Here is a 14,351-nt window from a genome sequence, read left to right as displayed (position 1 = left end):
GTCATCAGTCTGATATTGATAAGTGTGCGGAAGATGAGTTGAAAATTTAGTGGGAGTAGTTGAAAATCATTATTTTAAGTCCTTAAAAAATTTATGAATTTAAATTTAGCCTTTCTTGGTTGACTATTACTAGACTACAATGGTTTTTTCCAAACGTGATGAAAAAATGATACTTCAGACCATAATAATGATAGTAACAATTGCCACCACAACCCCAATAGCAGTGAACATTTCTTTTTTTTAATGTTTATTTATTAATTTTTGAGAGAGAGACAGAGTGTGAGCAGGGGAGGGTCAGAGAGAGAGGGAGACACAGCATCTGAAGCAAGCTCCAAGCTAGCAACACAGAGCCCCGTGCGAGGCTCGAACCCACGAACCGTGAGATCATGACCTCAGCCAAAGTCGGATACTTAACCCACTGAGTCACCCAGGAGCCCCAGCAGTTAACATTTCTTAAGGGCTTACTATGTGACATGCATCATTCAAAGTGCTTCTGGGTATTAACACACTAATCCTGACAATAACTGTATGAAATAGGCACTATTTTTTTTTTCATAAGAAGAAATTAAGGCCCAGAAAGGTTAGGTAATTTACATCGTATCACATAGCTAGAATACCAGGAAGCGTTCAGCCGCGATTAACAGAAACTCAACAATTGGTGCGTTTATTATATGATGCAGGAAGACCAGAGGTATGGCGGGCTTTAGAGCTAGTTGATTCGATGGCTAAACAAAGTCATCAGTGAAAATTACTTGTTTTTTTTTTAACAGCTCATCATTCATGTACGAGCTTTGCCCTCTGACTGGCCCCACTTGTGGTCACCAGATGGCCGTGGCACTTCTTGGCATCGCTTCCACGCAAGGCAGTGTTCAGTCACAGAGGAAAACTCTCCCCTGGTGCCCTGTCGGTGTCGGAGTGTAAAAAGCTTTCCCACAAGCCCCCAACATATCTTTCCTCGGGTCATTCTTGCCAGAAGCAAGTTCCACACCCTCCCCTAAAACATCTGCCCAGAAGAATGGGATCTCTGTGATGGAGACAAGACAAGAGTTACCCTCGACACTGGGAATATGACCACCCTGCCCTGATTTCTGTGGGAGATACATGTGAGACTCTGCCAGCAAATAAGGAGGGAAAGGGTTGCAGGGGGGCGCTCCCAGCAGGGTCAGCTGGTCAGCAGACAACGGAAGATAGAAGCACTCTGTCTTCTTCGGGGCCTGCCCTGAAAAGTCTGGTGATTCTCCTTGGGCTTTCATGGCTTTCTTTGTTGAGCTGACATTTTAGAAGCTGGTAGTTGTGGTAAGTTTGATCACATTGACGGAGTGAATCCAGAAAATTGGCTTTCTTTTTACTGTTTACGATAGCCATCATTCAAGGTCGGTAGGAAGAGTTTACAAATACTTAAACTCCTTGCCTACTCAGATTTCTCAAGAAACGGAGTCTGAAAATCAAATACAGTATGGTGGTGTCATGATCCCAAAGAAGAATCCTCCAATTGTTTGGTTCCAGGAACTGTGATCGTTCCTGGGGACCTCAAAGAGCTTTAGTTGATGCCTATTCATGGTAACCGTATTAGAATTTTACAAGGAGCAGTAAAGAATATACGTAAATTAATTCATTGAAAATAATGGCAAACCAATTCTATGCTAATGTAAATAACACAGTTTAAAGAAAAATGAACTTTATTTTTGAAAACAAGAACTTCAATGAGTTATAGTGTCATTGCTTTACATTTTTGCAAACCTTTTCAAGTGCCCGGCTTTGTGGGGTGGCTGAATTCTCATATCTGCTTCTACATTCATGTCTTGTGCTCACATAACCTGTAGCTTCTGGAAGACTCCACTGAACGCTTGGGAGAGCGTGATGGTGGAAAAGGAAAATAAAATTTTAATGCTATCGGGGAGCCAGGGTGGCTCATTTGGTCGAGCGTCTGGCTTGATTTCGGCTGAGGTCATGATCCCATCCATGGTCATGGAATCCAGACCCGTTGGAATCCAGTCATGCCAGAGCATGGAACCTGCTCAAGATTCTCCCTCTCCCTCTCCCCTGCTTGTGCACTCTTTCCCTCTTAAAAAAAAAAAAAAGAAATCTTAATACTATTATGAAAATAATTTTGACCTTGTGGACTCCCTGGAAGGGTGTCCTGGAACTCCAGGGGTCCTCAGGCCACATTTCAAGAACCCCTATCTCAAAGTATTTTTGCTTGTATGCCTGTGTATAATTTATAATGGGTTTAAGCAGTAGCACAGGTAAAACGGTAGATAGGCCATTAAAAGGAGGCTCAAACTGATCATAACTCAGAGAATGGAATTAAGATGAGTACCAGTAGAGCAATATGCCCAGTGCAAGGAATCTGATAATCCAGCAGAGTCCTGGTGAAAACCCCAAAGCATGAGGAGCTAATTCAGAACTTTCCTCACCCCACAGGTCCCTTTGAATCTTTAAAATATAATATGATTTGGGGCACCTGGGTGGCTCAGTCGGTTAAGCATCCAAATCTTGATTTTGGCTCAGGTCATGATCTCACGGTTCGTGGGTTCGAGCCCCCATCAGGCCCTATGCTGACAGTGCAGAACCTCCTTGAGATTCTTTCTCTCCCTGTCTCTTTGCCCTGCCCCACACATGCTCGCTCTCTCTCTCTCAAACTAAGTAGACTTTAAAATATATATATAACACGATTTACACAAAAATATGTGTAATAACACACATGTTAAAAGGAAATATCTATTCTATAAAGCACTTTTAATCTCCATTTATTTTTTTCCAGACTTAAAATTTCCGATGATTTGAAGATTGGCTTTTTCAGCACAGACCATGCTACTCAAACAGATTCCAATGAAATTTTGCCATTGAAAGAGTTGAGTTCATCTACAGAGAAGCTAGTACAGGTAAATCTGGATTTATTTAGAAACTTCTGAGATTATTTTAGGTGTTGTTTACCTTTATGTCTCTTTCCTTCACAGAATGGAAATGATTAAAAAATTTTAAATATTAGCATCTTTTACAAGCTGAATTGGATGAGAGCTGTATTTTTTTAAATAATTTGTATACACTGCTGCTTGTATTTACATCATGCGCATATATGTTTTGCGAAGTGTGTTGTTACTCTCCTTGAAATTCTTTTGACATCTGTGAACATTTTCTATTTATGATACCTTCCGAGATCAGACGAGATCGTGCGCGTTCAGGCTGGTATGGCCGTAGACTATTTATGATACCTTTTAAAAATTGTAAAATACTTTTGGTGTGTAGAAAAATGTGGCGAATACTACAATGAATAACTTGGGTTACCCATCATACAGCTTTGTCGAATCTTGGCATTCCATCATATTTCCCCTGGATCTTTCTTGATTGTTAAGAAACAGCACATTTCATACACATCGGATATCAAGAGTTATTAAGGTCCCTAATCAATAAAACTGTCACATGGGATAGCATACAACTATAAATACTCTTGTGTCCTTCGTTTCTGTTTTTTCACTCAACAATATAACTTGAAAATCATTCCATATTGATACATAGTTTCCTTGCCTATTTCAAAAGTACATCACATCATAAAATGCGCATCATTTATTTAACTATCCCTCTATTAATGGACGTTTTGGTCATCTTAAATCTTCTACTGCGATGAATAATTCTGTACATACTCATAGGCCAGCAAATTTGTGGCATAAATTTAAAAGTGGAATTTCTGAGTCAGAGGATGCATCCATTAATCACTTTGAAGGATATCGCCAAACTGCCCTACACGGAGATTGTACCAATTTACACCCCAACTCATAATTTTGAAAGTTATTTTCTTACATACTTGCTAATTTATCGTCTCTCCTGATGCCTTCAGAACGGTTTTATAACTTCATTTCCTTTGCAGTTTGGCGCGTCCGAATGACGCGCAGTAGACGTCATTAGAATGACGTCAGTAGAATTAGGTGGAAATATTATGTGGCAACTTTGGGGAACCTTCCTTAGTGAACAGTTCATGTGCACTCATTTTCTGCTGCTTCACTCCTTCCTCCACCTCTTCTCCCTACCTCCCTTCCTTCCTCCTTCCCACTTTCCTTCCTTTCCTTTCCTTTTTTCCTTATTTCTGCGCCTAGAACATGGGTGCTAACGTTTGTACCGTGATTTTGAGGCAGTGCATGCAGCGGACTGATAGAATGGGAGGGACTTGTGTCATTTTCACCACTGATTGCCCACATCAATTTCCAGTGAAAGAGAAATAATTTCTCATTGACGCTTCTGTTATTTGGAGTTCTAAGATATAGCTGAACCAAATTCTTTTTTTTTAAATTTTTTTTTTTCAACGTTTATTTATTTTTGGGACAGAGAGAGACAGAGCATGAACGGGGGAGGGGCAGAGAGAGAGGGAGACGCAGAATCAGAAACAGGCTCCAGGCTCTGAGCCATCAGCCCAGAGCCCGACGCGGGGCTCGAACTCCCGGACCACGAGATCGTGACCTGGCTGAAGTCGGACGCTTAACCGACTGCGCCACCCAGGCGCCCCTAGCTGAACCAAATTCTGACACAATATGCTTAAATCAGATTAAGAGTGTTTCCTCTATTTTTAATTAATAAGAGGCATTTAAAAAAATATCATGAATGACTGGATTTGAATGCTTTTCATGGATCTACTGAATCATTATGGCTTTTCTCCTTTACATGATGATGTGGTGAAAACTGATTTCTTTTTTTATTCCAGTAATCTTTTTTTTTTAATTTGTTTATTGTTTAATTTACACCCAAGTTAGTTAGCATATGGTGCAACAATGATTTCAGGAGTAGATTCCTTAATGCTCCTTACCCATTTAGCCCATTCCCCCTCCCGCAACCCCTCCAGCAACCCTCTGTTTCTTCTCTGTATTTAAGAGTCTCTTATGTTTTGTTCCACTCCCTGTTTTTATATTATTTTTGCTTCCTTCCCCTATGTTCATCGGCTTTGTATCTTCAATTCCTCATATGAGTGAAGTCATATGATATTTGTCTTTCTCTAATTTCGCTTAGCATAATACCCTCCAGTTCCCTCCACGTAATTGCAAATCGCAAGATTTCATTCTTTTTGATTGCCGAGTAATATTCCAGTGTGTGTGTGTGTGTGTGTGTGTGTGTGTGTGTACATCTTTTTTTTTTTTTTTTTTTTTTTTTTGGGACAGAGAGAGACAGAGCATGAACGGGCGAGGGGCAGAGAGAGAGGTAGACACAGAATCGGAAACAGGCTCCAGGCTCTGAGCCATCAGCCCAGAGCCTGACGCAGGGCTCGAACTCATGGACCGTGAGATCGTGACCTGGCTGAAGTTGGACACTTAACCGACTGCGCCACCCAGGCGCCCCTTTATCCATTTACCTGTCAATGGACATTTGAGCTCTTTCCATACTTTGGCTATTGTCAATAGTGCTGCTATAAATATTGGGGTGCAGGTGCCCCTTCAAAACAGCACACCTGCATCCCTTGGATAAATACCTAGTAGTGCAATTGCTGGACCATAGAACAGTTCTATTTTTAGTTTTTTGAGGAACCTCCATCCTGTTTTCCAGAGCGGCTGCGCCAGCTTGCACTGCCACCAACAATGCAAAAGAGAGCCTCTTTCTCCGCATCCTCGCCAACATCTGTTGTGGCCTGAGTTGTTCATGTTGGCCATTCTGACAGGTGTCAGGTGGTATCTCACCGTGGTTTTGATTTGTATTTCACCGATGATGAGTGATGTTGAGGAAAACTGATTTTTGAATAGTAAACCCGGAATGAACCCAGCTGGACCATAATAATTCTTTGTGCTTTCTGCATCATTTGCTCTCATTTTACTAATGATTGTTTTCATTTATGTTCCTAAGAGATTGTCCTGTAATTTTCTTTTCTTCTTACACTATTGTTCATTCTTGGCACCAGGGTCTTAGTACCTTTATAAAATGAGCTGTGAGATGTTCCTGACTCTTTTCTTTGGAATAATTGACGTGAGGTTGGAATTACCTGTTTCTGTATTTGTTAGAAGTCACTTGTGGGGCGCCTGGGTGGCTCAGTCGGTTAAGCGTCCGACTTCGGCTCAGGTCACGATCTCGCGGTCCGTGAGTTCGAGCCCCGCGTCGGGCTCTGTGCTGACAGCTCAGAGTCTGGAGCCTGTTTCGGATTCTGTGTCTCCCTCTCTCTGACCCTCCCCTGTTCATGCTCTGTCTCTCCCTGTCTCAAAAATAAATAAAACGTTAAAAAAAATTAAAAAAAAAAAAGAAGTCACTTGTAAAACTGAATGTGCCTACTTTCATTGCTATTTTGATTTTGTTATGGATATAGTAAGGTTTTCTTAAATCTTCTTGGGTGAGTTTTGACATTATGTTTTTCTACAAAAGTATTCAGAATGGCAAATTTTTAAATTACTGTCTTCTCTTATTATTCTTAAATCTTTATTGTATCTGTAGTTATATATTTTAAAAAAACTATAATTTTGTCTGCACACTTGTTTTTCCCTAGATGAATCTTGGCAGTTTTATCTATATCATTAATTTTTTCAGAGACTCAACTTTTAGATTTATTAATCCTCTCCATCATATCTTCATTTCTAGTACATAAATTTCTTATCTTTATTATTTAATTTTTGCTGCTGTTTTGGGTTCGCTCTGTTTTCCTTTGTCTAATTGCTCGAGTTGGAGCTCAGTGTCAGTTAGGATGGTATATCACTCTATTTTTAGAAAATGCAACTATCGTGGCTCCCCTGCTTACACTCTGTCCCTCTGTCTCCCCAAAATAAATAAAACATTAAAAAAAAACTTTAAGAGGCACCTGGGTGGCTCAGTCGGTTAGGCATCTGACTTCAGCTTGGGTCATGATCTCATGGTCCTTCTGTGGGTTCGAGCCCTGCGTCAGGCTCTGTGCTGACAGCTCAGAGCCTGGAGCCTGCTTCAGATTCTGTGTCTCCCTCTCTCTCTGCCCCTCCCCTGCTTGCACTCTGTCTCTCTGTCTCCCCAAAATAAATAAGACATTAAAAAAAATTTTTTTAAATAAAAAATAAAAAAAAAGAAAATGCAACTGTCCTGCCTTAATCCCATAAGTCAGTTAGAGTTAGATAATCCATAGTTGGGGCAGTAGCTCTCTGTTGTTATCTATATACCAGACTTGTTTTATTTTTTCAAATCTCCATTATTAGTGCATGGTTTCGCTTTCATATTTCTGACCTCATCGTAGCAAGATGGCTGTTTCACTTCTGGTCTCCATTTGCTGTTCATGGAGGAAGGAGAAGACGAGAGAAGTAGAGGGGGCGGCAGCCATGTGAGGAAAGCAGAAAACCCCATAGAAAACCCCAGCTTGTTGATCGTTGGCCTTCACTGTATCCCTTGACCCCTTTGACTGGACGGGGTTCTAGAGAAGCGAACCTTTTTTTTTTTAATGTTTGTTTATTTTTGAGATGCGGGGGAGGGGCAGAGAGAGAGGGAGACAGAATCCGAAGCAGGTTCCAGGTTCTGAGCTGTCAGCACAGAGCCTGACGTGGGGCTCGAACCCACGGACTACGAGATCATGACCTGAGCTGAAGTCGGACGCTTAACCGACTGAGCCACCCAAGCGCCCCTAGAGAAGAGAACATTTTTTTTTTTTGTATAATTTTTTTTTCAACGTTTATTTATTTTTGGGACAGAGAGACACAGAGCATGAACGGGGGACGGGCAGAGAGAGAGGGAGACACAGAATCGGAAATAGGCTCCAGGCTCTGAGCCATCAGCCCAGAGCCTGACGCAGGGCTCGAACTCACGGGCCGCGAGATCGTGACCTGGCTGAAGTCGGACGCTTAACCGACTGTGCCACCCAGGAGCCCCAAGAAGAGAACATTTTAACTAGACATATTTCTGTTCCAAAAAGTCCTGGTCCTCTGAGTAAGGAAGAACCAGTGTAATGGATATTGGGTTGTCAGCTACCAAAGCCTATAGATCATTGTTTTTGAGGCCCCCTCTTTCCTTTGATAAGCATTTACAGTCTTATATTTCCCATAAAGTACTTTTTTACTTTCATTCCACAAATTTTGAAATATAGTATTTTTATTGGTATTCATAATACTAATTATTTTCATTAGTTATTGCTATTAATATTTATCGGTATTAGATTGAAATACTCTAACATTTTCCAAGTATGCTTTTGAGTGATTCTTATGTTGTTGATTTTTAACTTCCGTCCTTTGTTGTCAGTAAAAACTCTTTGTGAGACAAATTATTTGGTGTTTGTTTGCAACTTGTGTTCATGTGAGGTCGGTCTTTGTCATTGTGCCCTGGATATGGGAAATTAAAGATACACTGCACTTGTTAATACTTGAGAGCGTATATATATGTATGTGTATATGTGTATGTGTATATATATATGTATATGAACATATATGTATGTGAATATATATGTATGTGTATACATGTATGTATATATGTATATGAATCTATATGTATGTGAATCTATATCTGTATCTATATCATCTATATCTATATCTATATTTTTACCATTCTCTTCAATACTAATATACCTATATCAACATTCTTTGATATAGTGTTTGCCTGATAAATCTTTCTCATTCTTACACTGACCTCATTTCTGTGTTGTGTCTTAGTACGTCTTTTACAAATTATATATAGCAGGTTTTAAAAATCCAACCTGAGGGCTCCTGGGTGGCTCAGTCAGTCAGTTAAGCGTCTGACTTTGGCTCAGGTCGTGATCCCACAGCTCGTGAGCTTGAGCCCTGCATCGGGCTCTGTGCTGACAGCTCAGAGCCTGGAGCCCGCTTCAAGTTCCGTGTCTCCCTCTCTCTCTGCCCCTCCCCACTCATACTCTGTCTCTCTCTCAAAAATGAATGAACATTAAAAAAAACTTTTTAAACATTCCTGTATATATTAAACTAATAAGAGGTAAAACTAGTCTTTTATATTTGCTTGGATATTTACTATTTCCAATGCTCTTCACTCGTTCCTGAAAATCTAAGTTTCCAGCTTGTAATATTTCTTTTTAGCCTGAAGGAATTTCTTTAGCAATTCTTGACTTGGGCAATGAATTCTCATAGTTTTCTTTATTTAAAATGTTACATTGATTATAGCATTTTTGACTGATATGTACTTTTTTACTTTTCGCTGTAACATTGTGCCTCTGACTTCCATACTTTCTAATAAGAAAACATCAATCATTTCAAAAGTTATTCCCCTGTATGTACTTGTTTTCTTTTCTGACTGCTTTCAAGATTTTCTTTTTGAGGCACCTGGCTGGCTCTGTTGGTAAAGTATGCCACTCTTGATCTCAAGGTCATGATAGGGCATAGAGTTTACTTAAGAAAAAAAAGTGTTTTTTGGTTTTTTTTTACTTTGAGAGAGAGAGAGAGAGAGAGGGAGAGAGTATACACATGAGGGGAGGGGAGAGGGGCAGAAGAAGAGAGGGAATGAGAGAGAGAGAGAGAGAGAGAGAGAGAGAGTCTTAAGCAGGCTTCATACTGATGTGGGACTCAATCCCATGACCCTGGGATATGACCTGAGCCAAAATCAAGATTTGGGCACTCAACCGATGACTAAGCCATCCAGGTGCCCCTAAAAAAAGATTTTCTTTTTACCTGTGGTTTTCAGCAGTTGAATTGTTATGTACCTAGGTGTGGTTCATATGTATTTATCCTGCATGAAGTTTGTTCAGCATCTCGAGTCTATCTTTCACCAAATTCGGGAGCTTTTTGGCCATTATATCTTCACAAGAACACATTGTATGTTTTGATGACGATCAGAAATGATTCTTAGTCACCATGCTAGTTATATATTTAAATGTTTGGCTAGTGAATTCACAACAAATATGAATTTTTTCCTATCTTTTCTGATTTAAAATCCACATCTTGGATGATACTTTTTGAGGTGTGATAAAGGGTTGTTGTTAATAACCCAGGTATTTTATACCATTTAGGAAGAAACCACCAGGAACCTTCTCTCCCTTACTCCATTAGCATATGTTAATTTAGCAAGTTAACTGGAGTTCTCCAATGTGCATCGTATTTCAGAGGCATTCTTAAAAGGCAGGACAAGCCCCTGACCACATTCCAGACCATATGCTCATGTTGGGGAGGAGAAATTTTTATTGACCTTTCAATATTCATCTGGCTGGTCTAAGAATCAGACTGATGTTCGACAGATTAACAGGAGAAAATCAAACAATTTTGTGACACGTACACCCCCTGCATATATGGGAGAGGCCCAGAAAAACTGAGCAACGCTGAAATGGCGGAAGTCGTCACCTTAAATACCACCTTCAACTAAACACAAAAGAAGATGTTGGGGGAGGTAGGGCACAGTTATGGGAGGTTACCAGGAAAAGCTCAATAAATAAGGGCATGGTAGTTATGCAGAGTTAAGTCAACATAAGACTTTCTAGGGGAGTCTGGGTGGCTCAGTCAGTTAAGCATCCCCCATGATCTTGGCTCAGGTCGTGATATCACGGTTCATGAGATCAAGTCCCACATTTTGGGCTATGTGCTGACAGCACAGAGCCTGTTTGGGATTCTCTCTCTCCCTCTCTCTCTACCCCTCCCCTGCTCACGTGTGCTCTCTCCCTCTCTCTCTCTCTCTCTCTCTCTCTCTCTCTCTCAAAAATAAATAAATAAACTTAAAAAAAAAGGGTCTCTAAAGATTTTGCGTCATGCCCCTCTTGCTGGTACAGCTAAAGAGACACCCTTACAAGTGGCGATTTCCCTTATAAATGTAAATATCTCTTAGAAAAGGGAAGCTTATACTCAGTTTTCAGAGCTTCTCCTGTGTTTGCAGTTTCTTAAAAATAATCAGCCTAAAATAATCAGTTTGCCAAAGAGGCTTACCTTGCGGTGGCAAAATTTGCTTCTCTGTGCCCGGAACCAGGCAATGTGCTAGAACCTTTACACAGAGCGCCCTTACTCTCTACAATAATGTATGTTTTTTTCCATTTTTAGGTCATTAGATCTCTTCAGGTGGATTTTGGGTTCCTCAGAGAACTGGTTCAGCTGAAGTTTGAGGACCGTCTTAAAGAGGAGTCTTTCAACCTGTTCACTGCTCTACATGACAGGATCCTAACAATCGAAAAACACTATCAAGAGGTACAAACTCTCTCATTTCCTTTGTTTTATATGGCTTGATCGCCTGCTTAGGTAGATACCTAGTGCAGTTTTGAATTTAGCAACTCATGAGGGCGATTTTATTTGCCTACGTCGTGTCTCATAGAGTAGATAATACAAATAATAGCTTTACTTTGTGTCAGAAACTTTGTGAGTGCTCTGTACACAAATTAATTTAATTCTCACACTCACCTCATAAAGTAGGTGCAATTATTATTATCCTTCTTTCACAGATGAGGAAACTGAGGCCCAGAAAGTTTAATTCACTTGCTCAAGGCCACCGGTTAAAACAAAACATCAGAGTTCATGTTCCCAGCCAGCCAGTTTGATGCTTGAGATCTGACTCTGAAGCACAATTTTATATCATCTTATTTGTGCTTATTATCTCTGTAGGAGCCAAAGGCTTGAAAATTCTGCTGTTTCAAGGAGTTTCCTAAAATCTTTGGTCAGGTTAGCGTACGTATCTGTCATTAAGAACAGGTATGGGGGGGCGCCTGAGTGGCTGGCTGAGTCAGTTGAGCATCCAACTCTTGATTTCGGCTTGGGTCGTGATCTCAGGCTTTTGGAGATCAGCCCCATGTTGGGCTCCACACATGGAGCCTGTTTGAGAGATTCCGTCTCTCCTCCTTTCCCCCTGGCCTCCACCCCTGCTCTCTAACTCAAAAAAAAAAAAAAGAACACGTACTGTTACTTCTCAGCTATAAAACAAAAATCTCATCTCACCATTCTAAGAGCCACACTAAGCCTTTTAATTTTTTTTTTTTAATGTTTACTCATTTTTGAGAGACAGAGACAGAACATGAGTGGGGGGCGGGCAGAGAGAGGGAAACAGAATCCAAAGCAGGTTCCAGGCCCTGAACTGTCAGCACAGAGCCAGACGCGGGGCTGGAACCCATGAAGCACGAGATCATGACCCGAGCTGAAGTCGGACGCTCAACCGACTGAGCCACCCAAGTGCCCCACACTAAGCCTTTTAAATGTGTTTCCTCCTTAAGTCAATGCTTAAATGAAACCTGATCACCCCTAATCTACAGATAAGGAAACCGAGATGCCAAGGTCAGGTAACCTGCTTCAGGTCAGACAGATTGAAAGTGGCACAATGATGTTGAAATCCAATTCTGTCTGACTCTAAAACCTAATCGTTGTTTGCACTCCATGCTGGAATCAGAATTGACATCAGAATCAAGATTTGTGACTTTTTTTTAACGTACTGTCTTTCATTGTTATCCAAAACAGTGGTCAAGTGATTCGATTAATTAGAAAATCACTCTGGTTGATGGATTAGTGGCTCTAGGTTTCTTTCTATGAGCATATCCTATTCAAAAGGTATAAGGACCAGGACAAGATATGAATCATAAGTAGATTTTATTACTTTTAAAAGCAGTTCCAGGAAGACGCTAAAAAGATATGTAAAGCGAAAGAACATGCTCAGATGATCTGTATTTATTTTATCCATGTGAGCTCTCTATTGCCTTTGGTTAAGTGTAAGTAAAAATTGACTGCAGCGTAATAGCTTTAGTGTAGGAGAAATGGTTGCAAATTGAAGCGTTCACAAGATTTGTGATGATCTGAACGATGGTTTTATATGGAGTCCCTTAGTAGGTGTGAGAGCTATATTTGAAGCTACATTATGGTGCTCATTGTATTCATTTTTTGGTTTGCAGAATGAGGACATCATAAGAAAATGCTACAATCAGCAGTTGGCTGATGCCATAGCTGTTATCAAAGGAACGTACAAGGTGGGTTTTTAGCGCCGTCACGGACTAGGCCAGCGTCACGTCCTGGGATCGCACAGAGTGGGGCTCACTGTGGGGTCCCCGTCCGTGTTTTTGGCTTTGAAGAGCTGTTTGCTCAGTTTTCGGGTCACGGTTCACACGCACATTAAATTGACCAAAATGACACTTTATGGTGACAGATGTAACTTTGCAGACACTGGAAAATTCCATCCTGGTATGCGGGTAAGTGAAGGAATAATCCAAGGTTTGTTTGGTGAGCGTGCAGTTGGAGGGAAGGCTGGCTAGTCTCAGAGGGTTCACTGGGTCTGTGGTAAATCCCGATGAATCGTCTCGGACTCTCGGTCGAGTCACTTTTCTTTTGATGAGGACTCATCTATTCGCCAGGCACGGTGCTGCATTCTCCTCCATACTGGGAAAACTCATCGTTTTCCGTGCTTACCCTGCAGGCTTAGGAAGGACCTTGTGCTTCTTTTAGATTTTATAACTGGAACCTTGTCTTTCCTGTCAATAAACCTCCGGAGGAAATATTTTTATTGTGGCAAACTGTGCGTTGATTACGTGCATTTTTTCCTTGGCACTTGCCACATTTGTCCTTAATTATAACTGCTTGTTCCGTGTTCTGGTCCACACCAGACTGCAAGCCTTAGGAGGGCAGGGATGCTGTGTCTTACTCACTGCTCTGCGTGCCTCTTAGCAGGCCCGATGTGTGGTTAGCGATCAGCTAATATCTGCTAAACAGGTGGACGGCTGCCCACATTCGTGGCAGACACTGGTGACTCAGGAGTGATTCTCGCTCTTCCTTTTTTTATTAGCGGAAACGCTTCTCACTTCTCTTCACAATATTAAGGGGCCCAAATGCTGGACCCTTTCTTTCCCTGCGCCCTTTCCAGATACGGCGGGAACACGGGCAAGGTCAGGTCCCTGACCAACGTGAGCTGAAGCTAAGTGGGCTCCGAGGTTATTCTTGGGCGCGTAAAGCCACCCGTGGGAAGAAATACCCTTCGTTTTCTTTGCTTGACACGTTGCCTCCTTCTGATGCTCGGGATTGCCGCGGCCAGCCGAAGATGAAGGACTGAGACACTTTGGATGTGCGACGTACAGGCGGCAGAGTGAAAAGATGGAAAGCACTGGGCTCCTGGATGACATCACTGAACCACTAAATAGCCCCGGACTCGCTCTGCCCCTGGCCCTTTCGTTTCCAGACACAATTACCCCTCTTGCTGTTCAAGCCACTGTTGGCTGCCTGTTCCGTAACCTACAGCTGGACCTACTGCTCTGTCAGCAGCCTCTCTGACTCTGCACCAGTCGTTTGCTAAAGTGGCTGGGACGGTGTCCCACTCACGTGCAGTGTTACCTCGCCCCTCTTCAACAGAGAGGAGGAGCCTGACTCCCCCTCCTTGAACCTGGGCTGGCCTCAGTGCCTTGCTTGTCTGTAGCCAAGGTGAGGGCAGTGACGCCAGCTCGGAGACCAGGTCCAGAGAAGCCTTGGGGCTCCATCCTTCTACCCTTGGAATGTTTTCTCCGGCTTCACCCTCTCCGAATCCAGCTGCCG

General features: G+C 41.8%; 1 protein-coding gene across 2 annotated transcripts in view; it reads left to right on the top strand.

The window, feature by feature from the left end:
• Nucleotides 1–14,351, top strand: part of CB4H10orf67 (chromosome B4 C10orf67 homolog) — a 171,402-nt gene that overhangs the window by 14,497 nt on the left and 142,554 nt on the right. For both annotated transcript variants that reach the window (XM_043561556.1, XM_043561555.1), the window contains exons 2-4: nt 2,765–2,885; nt 10,902–11,045; nt 12,728–12,802. In XM_043561556.1, coding sequence (XP_043417491.1) covers nt 2,765–2,885; nt 10,902–11,045; nt 12,728–12,802 — 340 coding nt within the window. The remainder of the gene's footprint in view (nt 1–2,764; nt 2,886–10,901; nt 11,046–12,727; nt 12,803–14,351) is intronic.

The sequence above is a fragment of the Prionailurus bengalensis genome, chromosome B4, assembly GCF_016509475.1.
Source record: "Prionailurus bengalensis isolate Pbe53 chromosome B4, Fcat_Pben_1.1_paternal_pri, whole genome shotgun sequence".
NCBI classification, from domain to species: domain Eukaryota; kingdom Metazoa; phylum Chordata; class Mammalia; order Carnivora; family Felidae; genus Prionailurus; species Prionailurus bengalensis.
This window is presented reverse-complemented; position numbering and strand designations above follow the sequence as displayed.